Here is an 18841-nt window from a genome sequence, read left to right as displayed (position 1 = left end):
TTGCTAACTCTCTCCCTTGCGCGAGCCACCGTCGCAGCTCGCGTAGCGAGATTGCGATTTTTTTTTAATTTTTTTTTTTTGCCTCGTTCTTCATCGAACGGCTCTGCTCTAGGCCGAGGTGGAAAAAGCGGCTCTTCCGGCGCCGCGGAAAAATCATGGCCCGTTCTTCAGGGCGCGAACTTTAACCTTGATTCGTCGGGAGGATCGGGAGGAAGCGAGAAGCGCGGAGGTGCGAGAGACGGAACATCGATTATGGCCGCTCGTTTCGAGGGCTCGGTCGCGCGCGCTGGAAATGGTGTTTTTGCACGCGCGAGAGAGACCATCTGCCCTTCCACCGATATTAGGGCGGCTTCTTTGACAACGAGGAAAGAGGTTGCGCGCACCAATCCCAAGAGTTACTTGTCGTCGTATTGATGTCGCTCGAATGAATGAAATTGTACTCTCTTAAGAGGCAGGACTTGAAAAGGATCGGAAGAATCGCAGCGTGTAGTAAATTAGAGAAAGATTGCCACATTGTACATTTTTATCTGCAGAAAGATAATCGTATTTCCAGTTATAAATGCGATTTCCCCCGTCAGGTATTTTTGCCAGAACAAGAGCACTGAGAAAAAAATCTGGTTGCATTAATTAGAATTCCGGTAGATGCAACCAGTATGTCTGTTGGAAAATGGCCGAAAGTCAACGTTTTCAATGTCTTCGGCGGGCGGTGGCAAGGGGAGGGGGAGGGGGAAGGAAAGCGAGGAGAGAATAATAAATTTGAAATATATAAAGCGCGTTTTTTTTTTCTTCAAAATCGATGAAACATCGCTTATAGTAGCATTGCGCGAAATGATTTAGACTAGAAAGGAGTCTCCATCTTTTTTATGCTTGACACACACTGAGAAAAAAATCTGGTGCATTAATTAGAATTCTGGTAGATTCAACCAATATATCTGTTAATTTATTCCTGTTAAATTTACCAAGTTTTCTGGTTAATAATACTAAACTCGCCAGCATCAAGTCGTCTCAAATTTTGTCCATCTAATCTCAAAAGTCTGTTTAATATTCTCTGAATTCCAACAAGATTATTGGATAAATTCAATCCAGATTATTGAATAAACTATTTTAAATTCAGTTTGTTAGAAATTAAACTGATAAACAGTGATGCAAGAAGAGGATGCAGCTCAAACACACGCAATCAGAGAGCTAGCGTCCTCTTTCTGGCACTACTGCTCGTAAGAGAAAAAAAATATACTTTGAATTTAATGTTAATACTAGTGCTTTATATATATTTCATGGCAAATATTGAATACGAGGTAAGTTAAGAATCAAGCAAAGAAATTAATGCAACAAGAAATTTTATAAATCCAACCAGAAAATACTAACCAAATCCTAATAAAATCTATTAAACGTTCTAGTTATAAAAAAATCGAGTCTTATCATGATAACTAGAAATTCTTGTTTGCTTTAACCAAAATGCCTTCAATCATATACGTCTTGTTGGTACAATCAAACGATTTTTCTCAGTGTGGCTCAGAAAATAGCAAATCAAGGTAAAACGCGATGGAAAATAATTAATAGTCTGATTATTTACGGTCGTTATGAAGTCGCGTATATCTGTTATGCTGATTGTTATCATTCGAAACTTGCTTACTAAAGATAAAACGCGACCTGGACTCGAGGAGCGTATCTCGACAGTCGCGCAAAATCGAGCTGACATCAAACGAGTTAGGCGAAATCGGACATAACGGCGCGGTAGCGGACGTAGGTAGGCAATCATTTTACGGGAGCTTATTTCGAAGACCTCTCTCTCTCTCTCTCTCTCTGTCTCTCTTTTTTTCTCTCTCCGCTTTGGCGGATCCACCTCTTCTTCTCTTTTCCGTTTTCATCTTCCTCGGCGGAAGATTCTTCACGCGTGCCCGATCCAAACTTGCGCGTATCCCTGATATATGTCCGGAAGTCTCGTTCGCGAACTTTGGCTTCGGCGCACATCAAAGGTTCCACCATTCGGCTGCTGTCAATCAGCAATGCCGTACAAATCGATAATACGATTCGTAGCTGTCTCGTAAGTTTGTTTCTCTCGAGGCGATCCTCTTCCCCTCCGAGGCTATCGAGACTCGACCGAGATATCGACAAGATTCGTAACGATCGAGGAACAGACTTTACGACGACGAAGCTGCGGTCCGTTGCGTTTTCTCGGGCCGTAAATGGGAAATTGCCTTCGCGTCTTTGCTGCTCGTCTGGATTGCTAATTAGACCTGTCAGGGATATGAATCTGACGCATAAGTTCGTAGAGCCAAGCTCGTCCATTTTATTATATATCGTTATTCGATACGCACTTTATATTTGCATTATATTCTTGCGAATTTTACTTCGTCTTTCGCATTTTAATTTCTATAGCTTCGCTCTTGCTATTACGTACATTTTACGTTTACAATACGTTTATATATATGTGTGTGTGTGTGTGTGAATAATTAGTGATTTTTTCAATCATTTCTAAAAAACCTTCTAACAAAAGCAAGCAAAAAGATGTTCAGGAAAACATGAATTTAATGTTTTTCTCAAATAAGAAAGGAATTGTAATCTAAAAAAATAGCATTATTACAGATAACATTAAATAAAATAAAAAAAAAATAAAAAAAAAAGCAGAAATATTTTAAAATTATTAAAATAGAAACAACTTTTGCTTGACACGTTAAATTTTTATTCCAAGTGTGCTTCTGTACTTAAGTATATTTTTGTACTTCTAATCTAAATTTATCTGTTTTATATTGGGTTGGGGAAAAAGTTTCTTCGTATTTTATTGCAAAAATGAAACAAATTTTATTCATATTTGAAATGAAGCTTATGAAATTAAATATGTGCCGTTTTGTTCGACCACCTTTTGCCATCTTTGAGGTAAAACCATAATCCCGTCACTGTAGAACTTGTGTGATTTCTGGGCGAAAAACTGTGACAAGTGATTTTCACAGGCCTCTCTTGAAGCCAACTTTGTACCATTAAGAGAGTTCTGTAGAGATCGAAATAAATGGTAGTCTGATGGTGCAAGGTCAGGACTATAAGGTGGGTGCATCAAAACTTCCCAGCCAAGTTCTCTTAATTTTTGACGAGTCGCTATAGATACATGAGGTCTCGCGTTGTCGTGATGAAAGACGACGCCTTTCCTATTGATCAATTCTGGTCGCGTTTTCTCAATTGCCTGGCGTAATCTTTCCAGTTGTTGACAGTAAAGGTTAGAATCAATTGTTTGACCGGACGGCAGCAGCTCGTAGTGAACGATTCCTTTGTAATCCCATCACACACTCAGCATCACTTTTCTTGGCGTCAATTTTGGCTTTGCCACAGTTTGCGGAACTTCATTTCGCTTTGTCCACGATCTTTTTCGTACATTATTGTCATACGTGATCCATTTTTCATCGCCTATTATGAGCCGTTTCAAAAATGGTTCGATGTCGTTTCGTTTTAACAATGATTCGCAGATAGAAAATCGATCCATTAAATTTTTGACTGTTAAATCATGTGGCACCCAAACATCGAGCTTTTTTTTGTATCCAGCTTTCTGCAAATGGTTTAAAACTGTTTTGTGGTCGATGTTCAGTTGCTTACCGATTTCGTGACTGCTAATATGCCGGTCTTGTTCAATTATTTCCATAATTTCATCGACTTTTTCAGTGATCGGTCGACCAGAGCGAGGTGCATCTTTGACGTTAAAATTTCCAGATTGAAAACGCTTGAACCAGCTTTGTGCAACACGTATTGATACAGCATCATGTCCATAAACATCACAAATTTTTTTAGCTGCCTGAGTTGCATTCTTCCCTTTTTTAAAATAAAATTTTAAAATGTATCGAATTTTTTCTTTCTCTTCACTCATTTTCAAGATGCAATAACTTTTAACTGAATAGATAAATATCACTACTTTTTTGCTACTTTTTCTTTATGATATGTCACCTTTCAAACGCACACAAAGTATTGACAGATCCGATTAATATTATCAAGGTTATGCGATTCTAATTCCATCTGCCGGAAAATACGAAGAAACTTTTTCCCCAACCCAATATTTATGAATGCATAATTAGAGAAAAGAAAAAGAGTATAAAAAATACATTTAAATTAGAAATAATTAAGAGTTAGGAATCATATTTATATAACGCTACTAACAATTAATATGACTTTAATAATTTTGATTAAATAATTTTGTGTAAACCATTTCCGGCCATGTATATACAAAGATATTTTTTTGAAATTGCTAAAATGAGTGGCTATTGATCATTTATAAATATCAACGTCGAAATAATAAATACTCCATAATATATTGATACTTGATATATTTGCGGATTAAACAATTTTTGCATATATTTTGCAATAATCCCTATGTCGAAGGACTGACCTGGAAATATATTTAACGCGCCCAGACAAATATCAGCTTTATTACCTTACGTGATCAATGCATATGTATATGTATATATGAATGATTAGTGATAGATTTTCAATCATTTCTAAAAAGCCCTCTAACAAAAGTATATAAAAAGATGTTGAGGAAAACATGAATTTAATGTTTTTTTTCTCAAATAAGAAAGAAAAAGATGAACTGTAATCTGAAAAAATAATATTTTATTAGAGATATAAAATTAAATAAATTCATACTTGATATATTTCCAGATTAAACAATTTTTGCATATATTTTGCAATAATCCCTACGTCGAAGAAAATTTATTTAACGTGTCCAGACAAATATCAGCCTTATTACCTTACGTGATCAGTGCATATGTGTATGTATATATGAATAATTAGTGATTTTCAATCATTTCTAAAAAGCTCTCTAACAAAAGCATATAAAAAGATGTTGAGGAAAACATGAATTTAATGTTTTTTTTCTCAAATAAGAAAGAAAAAGATGAACTGTAATCTGAAAAAGTAATATTTTATTAGAGATATAAAATTAAATAAATTGATACTTGATATATTTCCAGATTAAACAATTTTTGCATATATTTTGCAATAATCCCTACGTCGAAGAAAATTTATTTAACGTGCCCAGACAAATATCAACCTTATTACCTTACGTGATCAGTGCATATGTATATGTATATATGAATGATTAGTGATAGATTTTCAATCATTTCTAAAAAGCCCTCTAACAAAAGTATATAAAAAGATGTTGAGGAAAACATGAATTTAATGTTTTTTTTCTCAAATAAGAAAGAAAAAGATGAACTGTAATCTGAAAAAATAATATTTTATTAGAGATATAAAATTAAATAAATTGATACTTGATACATTTCTAGATTAAACAATTTTTGCATATATTTTGCAATAATCCCTACGTCGAAGAAAATTTATTTAACGTGCCCAAAAAAATATCAGCCTCATTACCTTACGCGATCCAGTCAGTCCGGCAATGTATATATCGACAAATATATCATCCAGAAATTTCACAAGAAGAAAAAAATCGATCGCGCTCCAGAATCGGTCAATGCAACTAGCCGGTCGTGTCACTGATGGACAGCCGCGAGGCCGAATCTCGAGGTCGGACCTCAACAAATTTGCGATCGGTTAGCGGGGGCACGCGTATTTGTTTAGGTGCCTTCCCGGGGCCCTTTCCCTTTCCTTCGTCGAACCGAGACCTCTCCTTTCCCCATTCGAGCGTGCCCTGCTCCCTCCCTGCCCTTTCTCTTATGTACGAGTTTCTCGCGCGGTCCCCTTCTCGCAACCAGTTCTTTCCTTCCTTCTTCCCTATCACCTTCTACCCGCCCCTCTCTCGCTCTTCGGTTGTGTGTATATATCTATGTATATCGGCCTGAAGCGGCGCACCCGCGCGCAGTCGGTTCACCGTACGGTGGACCGTGAAACGTTTGATCTCACCGCCAAGCCAGATCGGCAAAAGGCCTTTTTCTGCGGGCTCGGGGAAGAGCGAAAGGAAACGCAAGAGAGAGAGAGAGAGAGCGAGCAAGAGAGCGGGAGGGGAGACAGCTTGAAGCCGGCCTCAAAGACTTGACTGATGACTTGCGGCCACAACTCGGGTAGAGGAGGCAGCCGCTAAGGCCTAAGCCCGTCGGGCGTTACGACCTCGTGGAAGATCGGCGACGTCCGAGAGAACCGCCGCACGTCGGCCTCGATATCCGCCGGGTTTACCGGTCCCCGTCGATTTCTCGGCGCGACGCGTGCCCACTCGTGTGTCCACGCTTCGCGGGCCCCTGCGGGACGCACGCCAACCACAGCCACGGCGATTCGTCGTCGCCCCTTTGATCGTTGGGCCGCGATGCCGACCGCCTTGCCGCAGTCTCGCTTTCCCTCGCGGAAAGCCTCGTCCCGCATGTTGCCTTTTTTTTTTTTTTCGGCCACATATTAGATTTGGATCTTCCCTTTGGACCGGGATCAGTCGAGCGTACCCGGAGAAAATTACGCTTTGATACAGCTGTATTTTCTCGACTTATCTTACGATAGAGAAACTTTTTCCTATTTCTGTATTTTCGAAAAGTATCGATTTTATATTCACAATGATTCTCTCTTGTGCATAAAATGAAATTTAAATCGACAATTTATTTATAATTTTTGATTTTATAATTTTTTTAACTTTTATTTTATCGACAATTTATTTATCATTTTTATTTTTAGATTTTTTTTAGAAATCTCTTAGAGGGACATTTTTCGAGAAGAAATAAATTTTCGTCGCGCAGTATATCAAAGTATATAACAAAGGGAACGCGTGTATAAAACCTTTTATCGTAATACACTGCGATGCAAATGAAAAACTCTGCGAAACCGGGAAATAAAAAAAACGGTAACATATTATGTACATCTCTCTCTGTTACTAATTTTAAAATTTTAGAAAAATAAGACCCAGGTAGCAAGCGCACGTCATTTTGACGTTTCAAATTGATCATTCACTGGCTATTCTTGACGTCACGAGTTGACGTTTTCATGACGTAAAGGTGACGGTCTAATGTCACAGATTCTTGACGTCATAAAATGCACTATATTTTGACGTCTTTTTCTTAGCATAATAATGTATTTAATAGCGTTGTCGAATAAAGCAGATTAACCGATTCGAGAGCATCATTGAACAATTACAGCCATTCTATTCTTCAGAGGAATCTCGGATCGATTAAACTGCTTTATTTGAAAACGCTGGAAAACACAAATATGATAAGAAAATAGGTCACAAGTTTTATATTTGTTATTATTATTTTATTTAAATATAAATAAACTTACTTCTAATATCATGTAAAATTTCAACAAATATCTTCCGTTGCCTGCGTTTCATAAAAATATATTTTTCCCATCAACTGTATTATAAAAAAATATGTATATTTTTTGACACTTTAATTACTCGATTGATATAGCTAATATTTTTACTAATTTAATGAACACTTGAGTGGTTAAATAACATGAGTTTTGCACAGTGATAAACACATACGTCGAAAAAAAAATTGTTAAGTCTGATCGCGAAAGTCATGTTATATAAAAAATTGTAAAAGATTTTTTTATGGGATCGATGTACTAACTAATCACATTAATAACAAAATAATCGTCAGTTCATGACTGACATGAAATATAACGTCAAAATAATGTTACGCATATCAAGACGTCAATATAAAGTCATGTAACAAATCAGTCATTTTGACGACATGTGACCAAAAATGACCAATTTCGAACGTCAAAATGTGTGCTTGCTATCTGGGGAGAAAGCTACAAAGGTGTATACTATTCGATAAATCTGTGTCTCTTATTTTTTGTTTTGCATCTGTTTACAAATTACTAGATAGTAAAGAAGGTTCAATATCGAAAGATCTAATTTTACGCATAATAAATACGAAAAGTTATATATTGTTCATACGTATGCAATTAAAGAAAAATATTTTGATTTACGCCTTTTATCCACGTAAATAATAAAATTCACTATTTCAACTATGCGCGCCAGCTGCGACGAATGCGCGTGATAATCTGATAATATAACGATAATGCTTGCGAACGAAGCGAGTTCTGCCACCGCGAGTGATCCCGCGATCAAAGAGAGCAAGGAGTATTCTCGTAGAGCAAAAGATGGGTAAGAGGGGGCAAAGGAAGAAAAGAGAGACGAGAGAAGGAAGAGAGTATCGAAGACATAGTCAGGTCTGCGTCGGCCGCCTGAGCTCTGGGGTATACGAGGAAGAGGAGCGTTGTTCTCGGGCCGGCCATTCGGAGGGGATGGTTCGGAGAGGAGAGGAACTGTCGGCTCCTTTGAAGTCGGTCGGTACCGTGTGTAATTAGGCCGCCGCTCCCCACCCCGCCCTCGGCCTCTGATCTCGCCGCGCTGTGTCGCTAATTGCTCATCGCCTCACGGCAGAAGCATCGTCGTCGTCCTCGTCGTAGCCGCCGCCGCCGCCGTCGTCGTCGTCGTCGTCGTCACCGTCGTCGTGGTCTTGATCGTCAGTGCATCAACATCCAACTCGTCCAGCTCTTTCTCTCTCGTTGCTGCCGTCGTGAATCTTTGAATCTTTTCGAGCAAAACGCAAAACTAGACAGTCTTTTCTCTAAAGGAACGATATCCAGTCGTTAACGCCGGCTTTTTCTCGTCAAGAAAAGCACGAATTTCATCTTAATTTATTTCCCATCTTATTCTCTTGCAGAAATACGACGAACAATTTTGAAATGTTTAATGATGTATATAATAATTTTGAAAAAAATATGAAAAAATAAAAGAGGATTTATTATTAATGACGGAATAATTATATATACATAATAAGAATTCTAAAAATAAAATTAGAACTTTTATTATATACGCATATATAATAAAATTTAAATAAAATCTAATTTAAATTTAAATAAAATTTAAATTTGAAAAAAAAATAGAAAATTTAAATTTAAATAAAATTTAAATTAGAACTTTTATCATACGCATATATAATAAAATTAGAACTTTTATTATATGTATATAATTATTCCTTCGTTAATAATAAATTCTTTTTTTTATTTTTTTTTCACAATTATAACGCAACTTGATTTTTCCTTAAATGGCTCATACAATATTTTAATTTAAAATAATTCAACAGTGCAACGTAACGTTTAATTATATATTAAATTATCGATACAGAAAATAATATAATAGTAAAGAATTTTCCGCTCGTTTATCTGAGAATTTCGTACGATTTCAACCATTATTTAACGTATTTTCGCGGGTTTCCAGTCGTGCGGGGAGAACGACGAGTAGATTGTCCGCGGTGTTAAATATACTTTTGCCCTCGTCTTCAAGATTAAATCGCCCGTTGCTCTGTAATCCAAGTCGCAATTATCCTCATCCGTGTCCACATCGTCATCGTTATTCATCTCCTTTAATGTAGATGTTCTTAAGTAGACGCGCGTATAGTCACCTTCTTGAGTACACATCTCCGTCTACTCTCAGTAATTGCTACCGCTGCTAATTGCTGCGCTGTATTATGACAGCGATTCATCCCAGTCCATCCGAGATCCCCTTTCATATATATAAAACGCGTATCCCTTCTCAGAAAGTAAAATATCATTAATAATGATTTATACATGGAATCTGCTTTACGATGTCAACGCAACCAACCATGTAGCGCCAAGATATTCCGCATTTCCCGTGTCGCTTGTAACAGCCTCGTTGTTTCGCCCAGAGTCACTGTGTCTTGGTCTACTTGTAAACTACCGTCCATGTGTAGTTTAACGAAGTCGTGTTTACTGTGTAATTGTTATTCCCGCGATATCACAGTTGCTCGTATAGTTAGCGTGTCACACATCCGACGTACAAGTGTACAACATCCAACGTGTTAATTTGTCATTGTTGTTCTGCAGTGTGTCGCAATCCTTGTAAACTTTTAATAATTATTACTAACATCTTCGGGTAATCGCGGTATAAATTTTTGTATTTTTTAAATTTTATATTGCACATTTTTTTTTTATTTTTACAATTATCTTCCTTAATTCTAAAAATATATATTCATGATTATGTATATGTACATTTTTATATAACATTTATAATAATAAAAATATAAATAAATATATAAATAATAAATATATATAATATAATATAAATAATATATATAAATATAAATAATATAATATAATATAAATAATATAAATAATATATATAAATATAAATAATATAATATAATATAAATAATATATATAAATATATTATTAATATAAATATTAAATATAAATATAATAAATATATAAAATATATAAATAATAATAAATAAAATTTATTATTATTTATATAACATTTATATAACATTTTTCACTGTATTTTTATAATTTGAGATATTTTAAAATACATTTCTCCGTCATATTATATATATATTATATATATTATAGAAATTTCGTAATGGTTGCTGAAGGGAAAATCGAGATAAGATACAATAGTTATTCTCAGACGTAATTAATCAACGTGCGCGTTACGAAAAATGATTATTAATTTTCGTCGCGGACATTTTCCCGTCGTTTCAAATTTTCTTAAATACTAAGAGAATACAAACTGAGTATCCCTCTCGACAACACCCTACTAATTGCTGCTTTCTACTGGCACAATGCTCCACTATCCGTTTACGGCTTGGTATCTGGCGAGTTTCCGCACAAAAAGGCACGTAAGAGATATAGAACGATTCCGAACCAGCATTACTCTCTAACGGGGCATTGTTTCTGCCAGCGTCTTCGCCTTTGAGAAGCGAGCTAGCTCCTGTTCTTATCGCTCTTCTCCACCCGAAAGTCTCCGGCAAACGTTGTAAAAGTTTCGCGTTAAATCGGAGCAATCTCGCTAGTCCACCGTTTCTTCGACAATGAGATTTTATCATTAGCACGTTAAGATCTCTTCCGTGCGAAAGGCGTTTAAGTAAATGACGATGGTAAGCAACGCTTGCAGTCTTCTCATAATCTATATCGTTTATTATTATGATCGTTAATATTGCTCTCATCGCGAAATCTACAACGGCTCTCCTTCGTTCATAAGTAGACTATTAATGGTGGGACCATCAGCGTCATCATCTCTTTTTCTTCCGCTTTCGTATTCATGTCGTCGAGGTGCGCGCATTACCATGAATATGTCCTATGAATATTTTGCTTTCTCATTCGCGTTATATTTTGAATATGATAGCTTAGCCGTCTAACTCTACTTTAATTACGCGAGCTAAGCTTTGCGCTTATGTAATGGAAGTATAACGGAATATGCATAATCATATACAAGATACTTATAATATGTCACAGGATTTTTATTAACATCGAGCGTTTAATCCCTTGACAAAGATTTAAATGAAATTTCTATTAATATTTAATTTAAAAAAAGTTTAAAATAGAAAATAGAATTTTAGTATTTATTCGCATGCTCAATTCATAAAATTGAATTTAATCTTTAATAACGAATATTCTTTATCATTAATTATGAAGACTCTATCATTAAATCATTAAAAGTCAATTCTTTTAATGAGCCAAGTGAAACTTATAGTCATGCTTGCGCGAAAAAAACATAGATTTATCTCTAACTTTACGTTTAAGGATGTTTTGTATGTACAATCCCAGCAAAAAGTAGCTGAAAATCAATATTGACGAATATCCACTTTTGGTGTATTTTGAGTATGAGAAATTGCGTGGAATATTCCAATTTGATCTTAACTACAGTGCAGAGATGTATTTTTTAATATTTATTGCATTTTTACTGAAATATTTCGAATTTTGTTACCCGAAATGATTAACTTTTGGCAGAGAATTTCGCCTTGTGACAAATACATGGCTAACTTCATTCAATTATATTTAATATCTTTTTAATCAGTTAGTACTTGTATAATATTATTTGACGAAATATTTCCTCTGTATCTAAACTTTTGCAAATTTTAAACAAATTTTGAATATTATTTCCATGTGTTTTTGTCATTTGAATCGACGTGAACGCTTTAGTGAATCGATTTAAAAATTATACTGAAGATTCTAAACATATGTAAGGACATTCCGTACAATTTTCATTAAATTCTCAATATTTTGAAAATAGATACAAAACATCTTTAACTTTTGGCAGAGAATTTCTCCTTGTGACACATACATGGCTAACTTCATTGAATTATATTTAATATCTTTTTAACCAGTTAAGATAAATGGCTATAACTTTGTCAGCGGATATAATTTCGTCAAGCCTTCTTAAAATTAAATAAATTAAGCAACCTCGCGTATATCGACTATATTTCTCGATTTGAAACCGATGTTTAAATTGTTTCAAATTGAGAAATATAGTCAGTATACGCGAGATTGTTTAATTTATTTAATTTTAAGAAGGCTTGACGAAATTATATCCGTTGACGAAGTTATAGTCATTTACCTTAGTACTTGTATAATATTATTTGACCAAATATTTTCTCTGTATCTAAACTTTTGTAAATTTTAAACAAATTCTAAATATTATTTCCATGTGTATTTATCATTTGAATCGATGTGGTTATACGTTTCCTATAAGAACACATGTTAATTCGGTGCAAGTTAAAATCCTTATAACTTGTGAACGCTTTAGTGAATCGATTTCAAAATTACACTGAAAATTCTAAACATATGTAAGGACATTCCGTACAATTTTCATTAAATTCTCAATATTTTGAAAATAGATACAAAACATCCTTAAATGAAACAGATGGAGACAAAAAAGATTTGAGAGAGTTTTATGTTTTTAATCAGCATTTATCTGTTTCTATAACACGCGGCTGGAACGAAACGATACGCGGACGTTTATATTTCGGAGCAATATCGCGCGAGAGTACATTCGGGAAATAATCTCGAGTTGCTGGCGCGCAAAGGCAGCTCGGCTGCAGAGCAAAGGGCTAAAACGGGAAGAGGAGCGGTGGAGAGAAACGCCGGAGGAGACGGGATTCCGAATCGACGCGGACTATGCGTGGCGCGCGAGATCACAGAGACGGAATCCCGACGTAAACAGGCTTAAATTGTAATCTCGGGCTTTCGGTTCTCTCTCGCGGTGGGATACTTGTTGCTCGTCTACTCTTTGATGTCCGGTCATGCGGCGCTTGAGAGATCAATATGCGCTCATTAACGAGTGCGGTCGCTCGCGGTGCCAAAGGGACGCGCATTCACAGGGAATATCGCGGTAACGTTAACCTTGACAGTTGACATGCACGATTATTATCCGCCCTTCTTTTTACGGCCGACAAAACGTGTTCGTTCATCACCGCTCAAAAACAATGAGAGAAATGTCACTTTTGTCTCCGTCAATCGCGTTGTATTTTCAATCGCTACAAATGCTACGAAATGGAGATGTGTTCATTACGTATTTTAAATAAATTGTAGGCTATATTATGCGCGGAATAATATCTGTATAATTATTTTTCTGAAATCATTTTATTTTGAAATTTATTATTTTTCTGAAAAAAAAAAAAAAAAGAAATAATAACGAAACTTTTAGAAATTGCTATTAGAGAGAGAGGGACAGACGGGGGGAGAGAAGAGGGAGAGAGAGAGAGAGAAACTGTGTAAATATATACTTGTGATTTAGTTTTTATATATGTATAATATATAAAATATATTATCATATCTATCATGAAACAAAACAGTTTTTCGATAATATTGTTAGCTGCAGTACTTTTTTGCGTGACAAATGGATATTTCATGTGAATATAACATATACATTTTAATTACAAAATTTGTTAATTACAAAATTGTTAATTACAAAATTGATTGATGACTGAAATATTTGTTCATTTAATTTCAATATGTTAGGTTAATCTTGACATTTGAACAATATCACCATAAAAACATATTGCATTCAGAAAACAACTATTTTGCGGTATATCTGTTAGCTATGCCATTAACTGGATTTATTGGAGCGGTTAAAACCGCATATTGGATTATAGTCGAAATGCTTATAATTCAAATGCATTATATCGTCATGTAATGGATTACGATAAATCATATCATTTCATAATAGAAAAGCACATATCTAATTTTTTGGAAAATGAGATATTAAGATATTAAGATATAATGAAACATTAAGACATTATATATATGTTTTTGAAATGAGATATTAAACGAAATATTAGTATTCCTAATGCATTGTTATTCAAAAAACATATATGAAAAGTGCATTCCTTTTTTCTCTTGTGAACTTTAGATTTCACGTTTCAACGTCAACGTTCCTTTGTGATGAAATGCTCGATATATATGAGATATTCAAGAAAATGTATTTTAAGAATGTATTTTAATTTTTAAGATTTTTTCTTGTGCGAAATTTGGAATTTGAAAATCTAATTATAGTAGATTTAATTATACTTTATTTATAACACTACAAATGAAAAAGTTATGTTAAATCATTATAATAAATTAAAACACAAGTAAAAACATAAAATTTTATTCTTTAATGTTTGATTTAATTAATTACAATTAAAATTATAAGCGAAAAATGATAGAATATTTAAACTTGCTGCTTTTATGACATTTAATTTTAGACATTAAAAAGCTAAAAATATAATCTTTACTTAAATTTGAACCAAAAAGATACATTACTTTATTTTCATTATATATGTATATTTTTTTCATATATTTTATATAATGTATACATTTTACATTCAAGAAAATAAATTAAAAAAACAATAAAGATTATGTATTATAGGATCTTGTTTGAATATGAATATTATTGAAATATGAATATTATGAAATATATTCATAATCGAAAATAATCCAAATATTTTCACAAATTGCTGCTAAAAATTGCATATTGTTCGGCCGACTTAATCAAACTGTAAAAGCGATTTTTGTTACAATGTTTATTTATACAAAAATGTGTAACAAATAAATTTCTGAATGTAAATTAGGCATAATAAATACAAAAATAAAATAGCATTTTCAGATTATTAAACATTCTTGCATAAAAATGCACGAAAAGCAATAATTTACAAAATAAAAAAAGTTAATTTTGTTTATAATGAATGTTACATGTTTTTACCATTTATGTCTATTTACGCGACAAAGAGAAATTTTTGTAAATTCTCTCTGAATTGCAATTCTCTCAAAGTCCCCGTTCCTAAATCATCGTATGTGGTTAGTTTGGAAAAAAATATAGCATACGTTTCGAAGATAAAACGGTTTTTAAATTTTGGAGTTTATACAAGACATAATATACTCGTACAAGTATAACTGACAATCCAATACATTTTGCGCTATATTTTTAGCAATTTTAGCCATCGTTGAAATAAAAAATGCGGCGATATATATGTGTAATACGTCATATGATTAAATTTATTCCTTCTTTTTAATTTCGAACAAGCCTTTAATACAAAAGTACGTATCATATGGCTGTCAGCGGCAGAGGGCGATAAATTTGCGGGAGAGAATCGCGTGCGATTCGCGCGCAAGTTTGCGGTTTGTCCCATACGCGGCTAGCTACCGAGATGATTTATCGCGTGCGGCGAGATCGCGTGCGTCGTTGCACGAATTGTATACGCCAAATCAAGCGCATCGTAGTCGGCTGTCCAGGAAGTCGCCCTGGTTGAGCTTGCGCTCGAAATAGCGTCTAATCTAATGAGATTCAATCAACGCCGTAATTAATGATAAATATTTGTGTCAATATTTATATCATGCCCACTGCTATAAAAACAGCAGTTAAATTCAATTTAATTATTCATTAAAATTAAAATTTTAACTCCGCGCAACAACTAATTTCGAATAATTAATTTAGGCATGAATTATTTTAAATTTGAATATCTTGCAAAAATATATTATATCGCCTTTCGCAATTATTTGTCTAAAGCGATTTGCTCGTTTAGATACTTTCTTTACTTTTAAAATTTTTTAAATTAAATTTTATTTGATGAAATTTTGAATTATATTTGTCTGACGGAGATTTGACAAATATGGAAATTCAATGTAAATTTGTCATGTGCTGACATACGATTGCATCGCGTAACTTTAATTGTGTGTGATTATCGCTAGAGATTTTTTTAAATTTCGCTTGACATCTTTTTGCATCGTGATAAAATTGACGAGCGATCTACATCCCTTAAAACGCTGTTATTGTCATTCCCTGATCTATCACATTTCCCGCGCTTTCGCGACTAACAAAGAAGGCGCCGTATACTTTGACGCGCGTAAGCGTTCCCGTCACGCGCGAAGAGGATTAAAAATATCAAAGCGAGCGCAGCCAGCAGCAGCAAATCGTTGTGCGCGAGGGGACAAAAGCGCGCGGAAGCGCAGAGGGTAAAGGAGGATTTCCGAGGGCGGCGGCCGCTGAGGTCAAATAACCTCTAGAGAATCCGCGACTGGTACCGGGGAGTTTTGAAGCACGCGGGTGTTCAAAGGCTTTCGTTAAATCATACTTAAAAGTTAAAGGCCACGGTATACGCGAGATGTCTCGCATACGAAGAGACGTCGGGGAGATGAGGGGGAAGCAGGGGGATGAAGGAGGGAAACCTGGAGGGACAGCATGGTGAGAAACGGACGGTGGATATATCCGTGAAAGCAGAATCTCCAGATGATCAAAGAGCGTTAAAAGAGGATTGGGTTGCCTCGGCGCTACTCGTCTTACGAAGCATCCGTGGAAGTGAGCGTGTGTGGTAAGGATGAATTAACGCAAAGGACATTCGCCCCTATTGTTAAGGACGCATTAGCGTTTTCTTCTTATTCGCACTATGAATATGAGATCTCCTGATATATTTATTTATGATCCATCGTCTTTTATTTTATTTATACAATTTAATCCTATTTATATTGATTTTATTTATGTTGATTGCTATTAATTATAATTAATTTTTATTTTCATTTTTATATAAATACTGATTATTTTAATTATTTTGATTAATTGTTTTTGTATAAGTGCTTTGATTATTTTAATTGTTGTTAAACTAGAGTATAGTGTTTTAGAATAATATTTTAGAATAAAAAAATATATAAGGTAATTATAAAATAAAATTAAATAAATAATTATGAGATAAAATAAAAGATAATAATTATAAAATAAAATAAAATAAAATAAATAATTATAAGATAAAATAAAAGATAATAATTATAAAATAAAATAAAATAAATAATTATAAAATAAAATAAAATAAAATATAAAATAAAAAAATATAACAATACTTTTCAAAAATTTATATGTATACATAAAATATTAATTTACAAGGTAAAATAGAAAAATTTATATGAATATTACATAATTAGAATTACAAGTTTTTTTTCAGCTCGTCATAAACTTCAACAAATTAAGACAAGAGTAAAAGGCATTTACGAGCAATCACGAGTTATTAGGTGTGTTAATATAAATTTAATATTTAGGAGATAAGAACAGTGAAAAAACTCAGTAAAACCAATAAGTCCATTGTCTGGCAATTATGAAATATTACTAAAACCTAATGCGTGTATATAACTTCTTATAATATTGTAATGACCGACCGATAATAGATGTAAGTTAGAATTTTTTAAATTTTATATTGTGTTGAAGATGGTTCAAAGAAAGAACCGAAACGTTCACATAAATAAATATTAAATTTATATTAACACACCTAATAACTCGTGATTGCGCGTAAATGCTTTTTACTTTTGTCTTAATTACATAATTAATATTTTTTTATTTCGAATGAAACATATGCATTAAAGTAATGTTTGCAACTTACTATTGCTATATAGGCGTGTCAAGTCGTGAAATTGCGAGAGATTCATCGCTTAGGTAATTTCAAAATTCGACTCACCTGCAACACCGTCCTCATCTTGACCCTCCCGCCAATAACAATAATGCAATCGCTGCTAAAGCGACAAATCTTCGTGTCTTTATTCACATGCGACTGTCGCAGTCCATGTCGATCGCCTTCAATCCATGCGCGTGCACCAAAATGGGTTTATTTTCACGCGGACCATCCTTGTCTCACCAGAGAATCCGAGCACCACGTCCTTCCATTATCCATTGATCCATTCGTATCATCGATGTGACATCAGATAAACGGAAAGTTATATCGAATATGCCGCACGAGGCAATGATAATTGAAAAGGGGTTTCAAGAAGGGGTTGAAGATGTCTCGTGAGAGTCACGTGGTGCGATACGCATCTGCGATACGCGCTCTCTTCTTCAGCGTCCCGCTTGACGGTTCGAAGCACACTGCCGTCACTTTCTGCTTCAGCCGCTTTTCCTTTTCTTCCTGCCTCCTTCTTTGCTCCTTTCGCCGATGCACCCTTCTTCTTCCGAAGGCACGAGGAACCGAGTACGCGCACGTGCCGGGCACGATCGACGAACTAACAGCGACTGACACCTCCTCTTCTTCTCGCCCGATCTTACTTCCTTTTTCTCTTCTTCTCCTCCCGCTTGATTTCGAATTTCGAGACGTTCTCTTTGAATTCGCGATTCTCATGTAAAATCGAACGTCGTATCTAGAGATTTTAAATAGCGCTCATCGAAGAAATTTTTTGGGGACACGAGAGATGTCTCGATAAGGAAATTTAATTGCAATTGGCATAATTTGATTGATCGAAACCGAAAGGGAGAATAGTCTTTTTGGTACGTTTTCACGTGATCTTCTGAGAAATTGGTATGAACTGTTTGATGCTCCTTGCACTGTCGGAGTCGGGGACCGACTGACAATCGGTCCAGCTCAAACCGCGCGAAGTAAGCAACAGCAAGGGGGTAGGGGGAGAACGAGAAGGAGAGTCAGAGAGAGAAAGCGATGAAATAGAGTAGACTGGAGGGTGGTGGAGAGATATGTGGTTCTCACTACCACGTGTAGGGTTGTTTTGGCTGCGACGAGGTCGCGCGATCATTGCGGTCGCTTCAGTATTGATTTCGTCAAATATTTTCTTCCCCCGCATCGCGCTTTTATTATATTTTTTATATTTTATTTATTCGTGAAATTTAAATTTATATTTCATTCATATTTGTTTTTTATATTTCTTATTT

The 18841-nt window shown here is 34.7% G+C and overlaps 1 protein-coding gene across 2 annotated transcripts in view; it reads right to left on the bottom strand.

Annotated features, from left to right (window-relative positions):
- The window catches only part of LOC105255276 (palmitoleoyl-protein carboxylesterase NOTUM), a 36608-nt gene extending 18102 nt beyond the window's left edge, over positions 1–18506 (bottom strand). For both annotated transcript variants that reach the window (XM_025411849.1, XM_025411850.1), the window contains exon 1: positions 17646–18506. In XM_025411849.1, coding sequence (XP_025267634.1) covers positions 17646–17663 — 18 coding nt within the window. In that variant the 5' untranslated portion in view covers positions 17664–18506. The remainder of the gene's footprint in view (positions 1–17645) is intronic.
- Positions 18507–18841: the final 335 nt, after the last annotated feature.

This window comes from Camponotus floridanus, unplaced genomic scaffold, assembly GCF_003227725.1.
Source record: "Camponotus floridanus strain SB8 unplaced genomic scaffold, Cflo_v7.5 scaffold44, whole genome shotgun sequence".
NCBI lineage: Eukaryota > Metazoa > Arthropoda > Insecta > Hymenoptera > Formicidae > Camponotus > Camponotus floridanus.
This window is presented reverse-complemented; position numbering and strand designations above follow the sequence as displayed.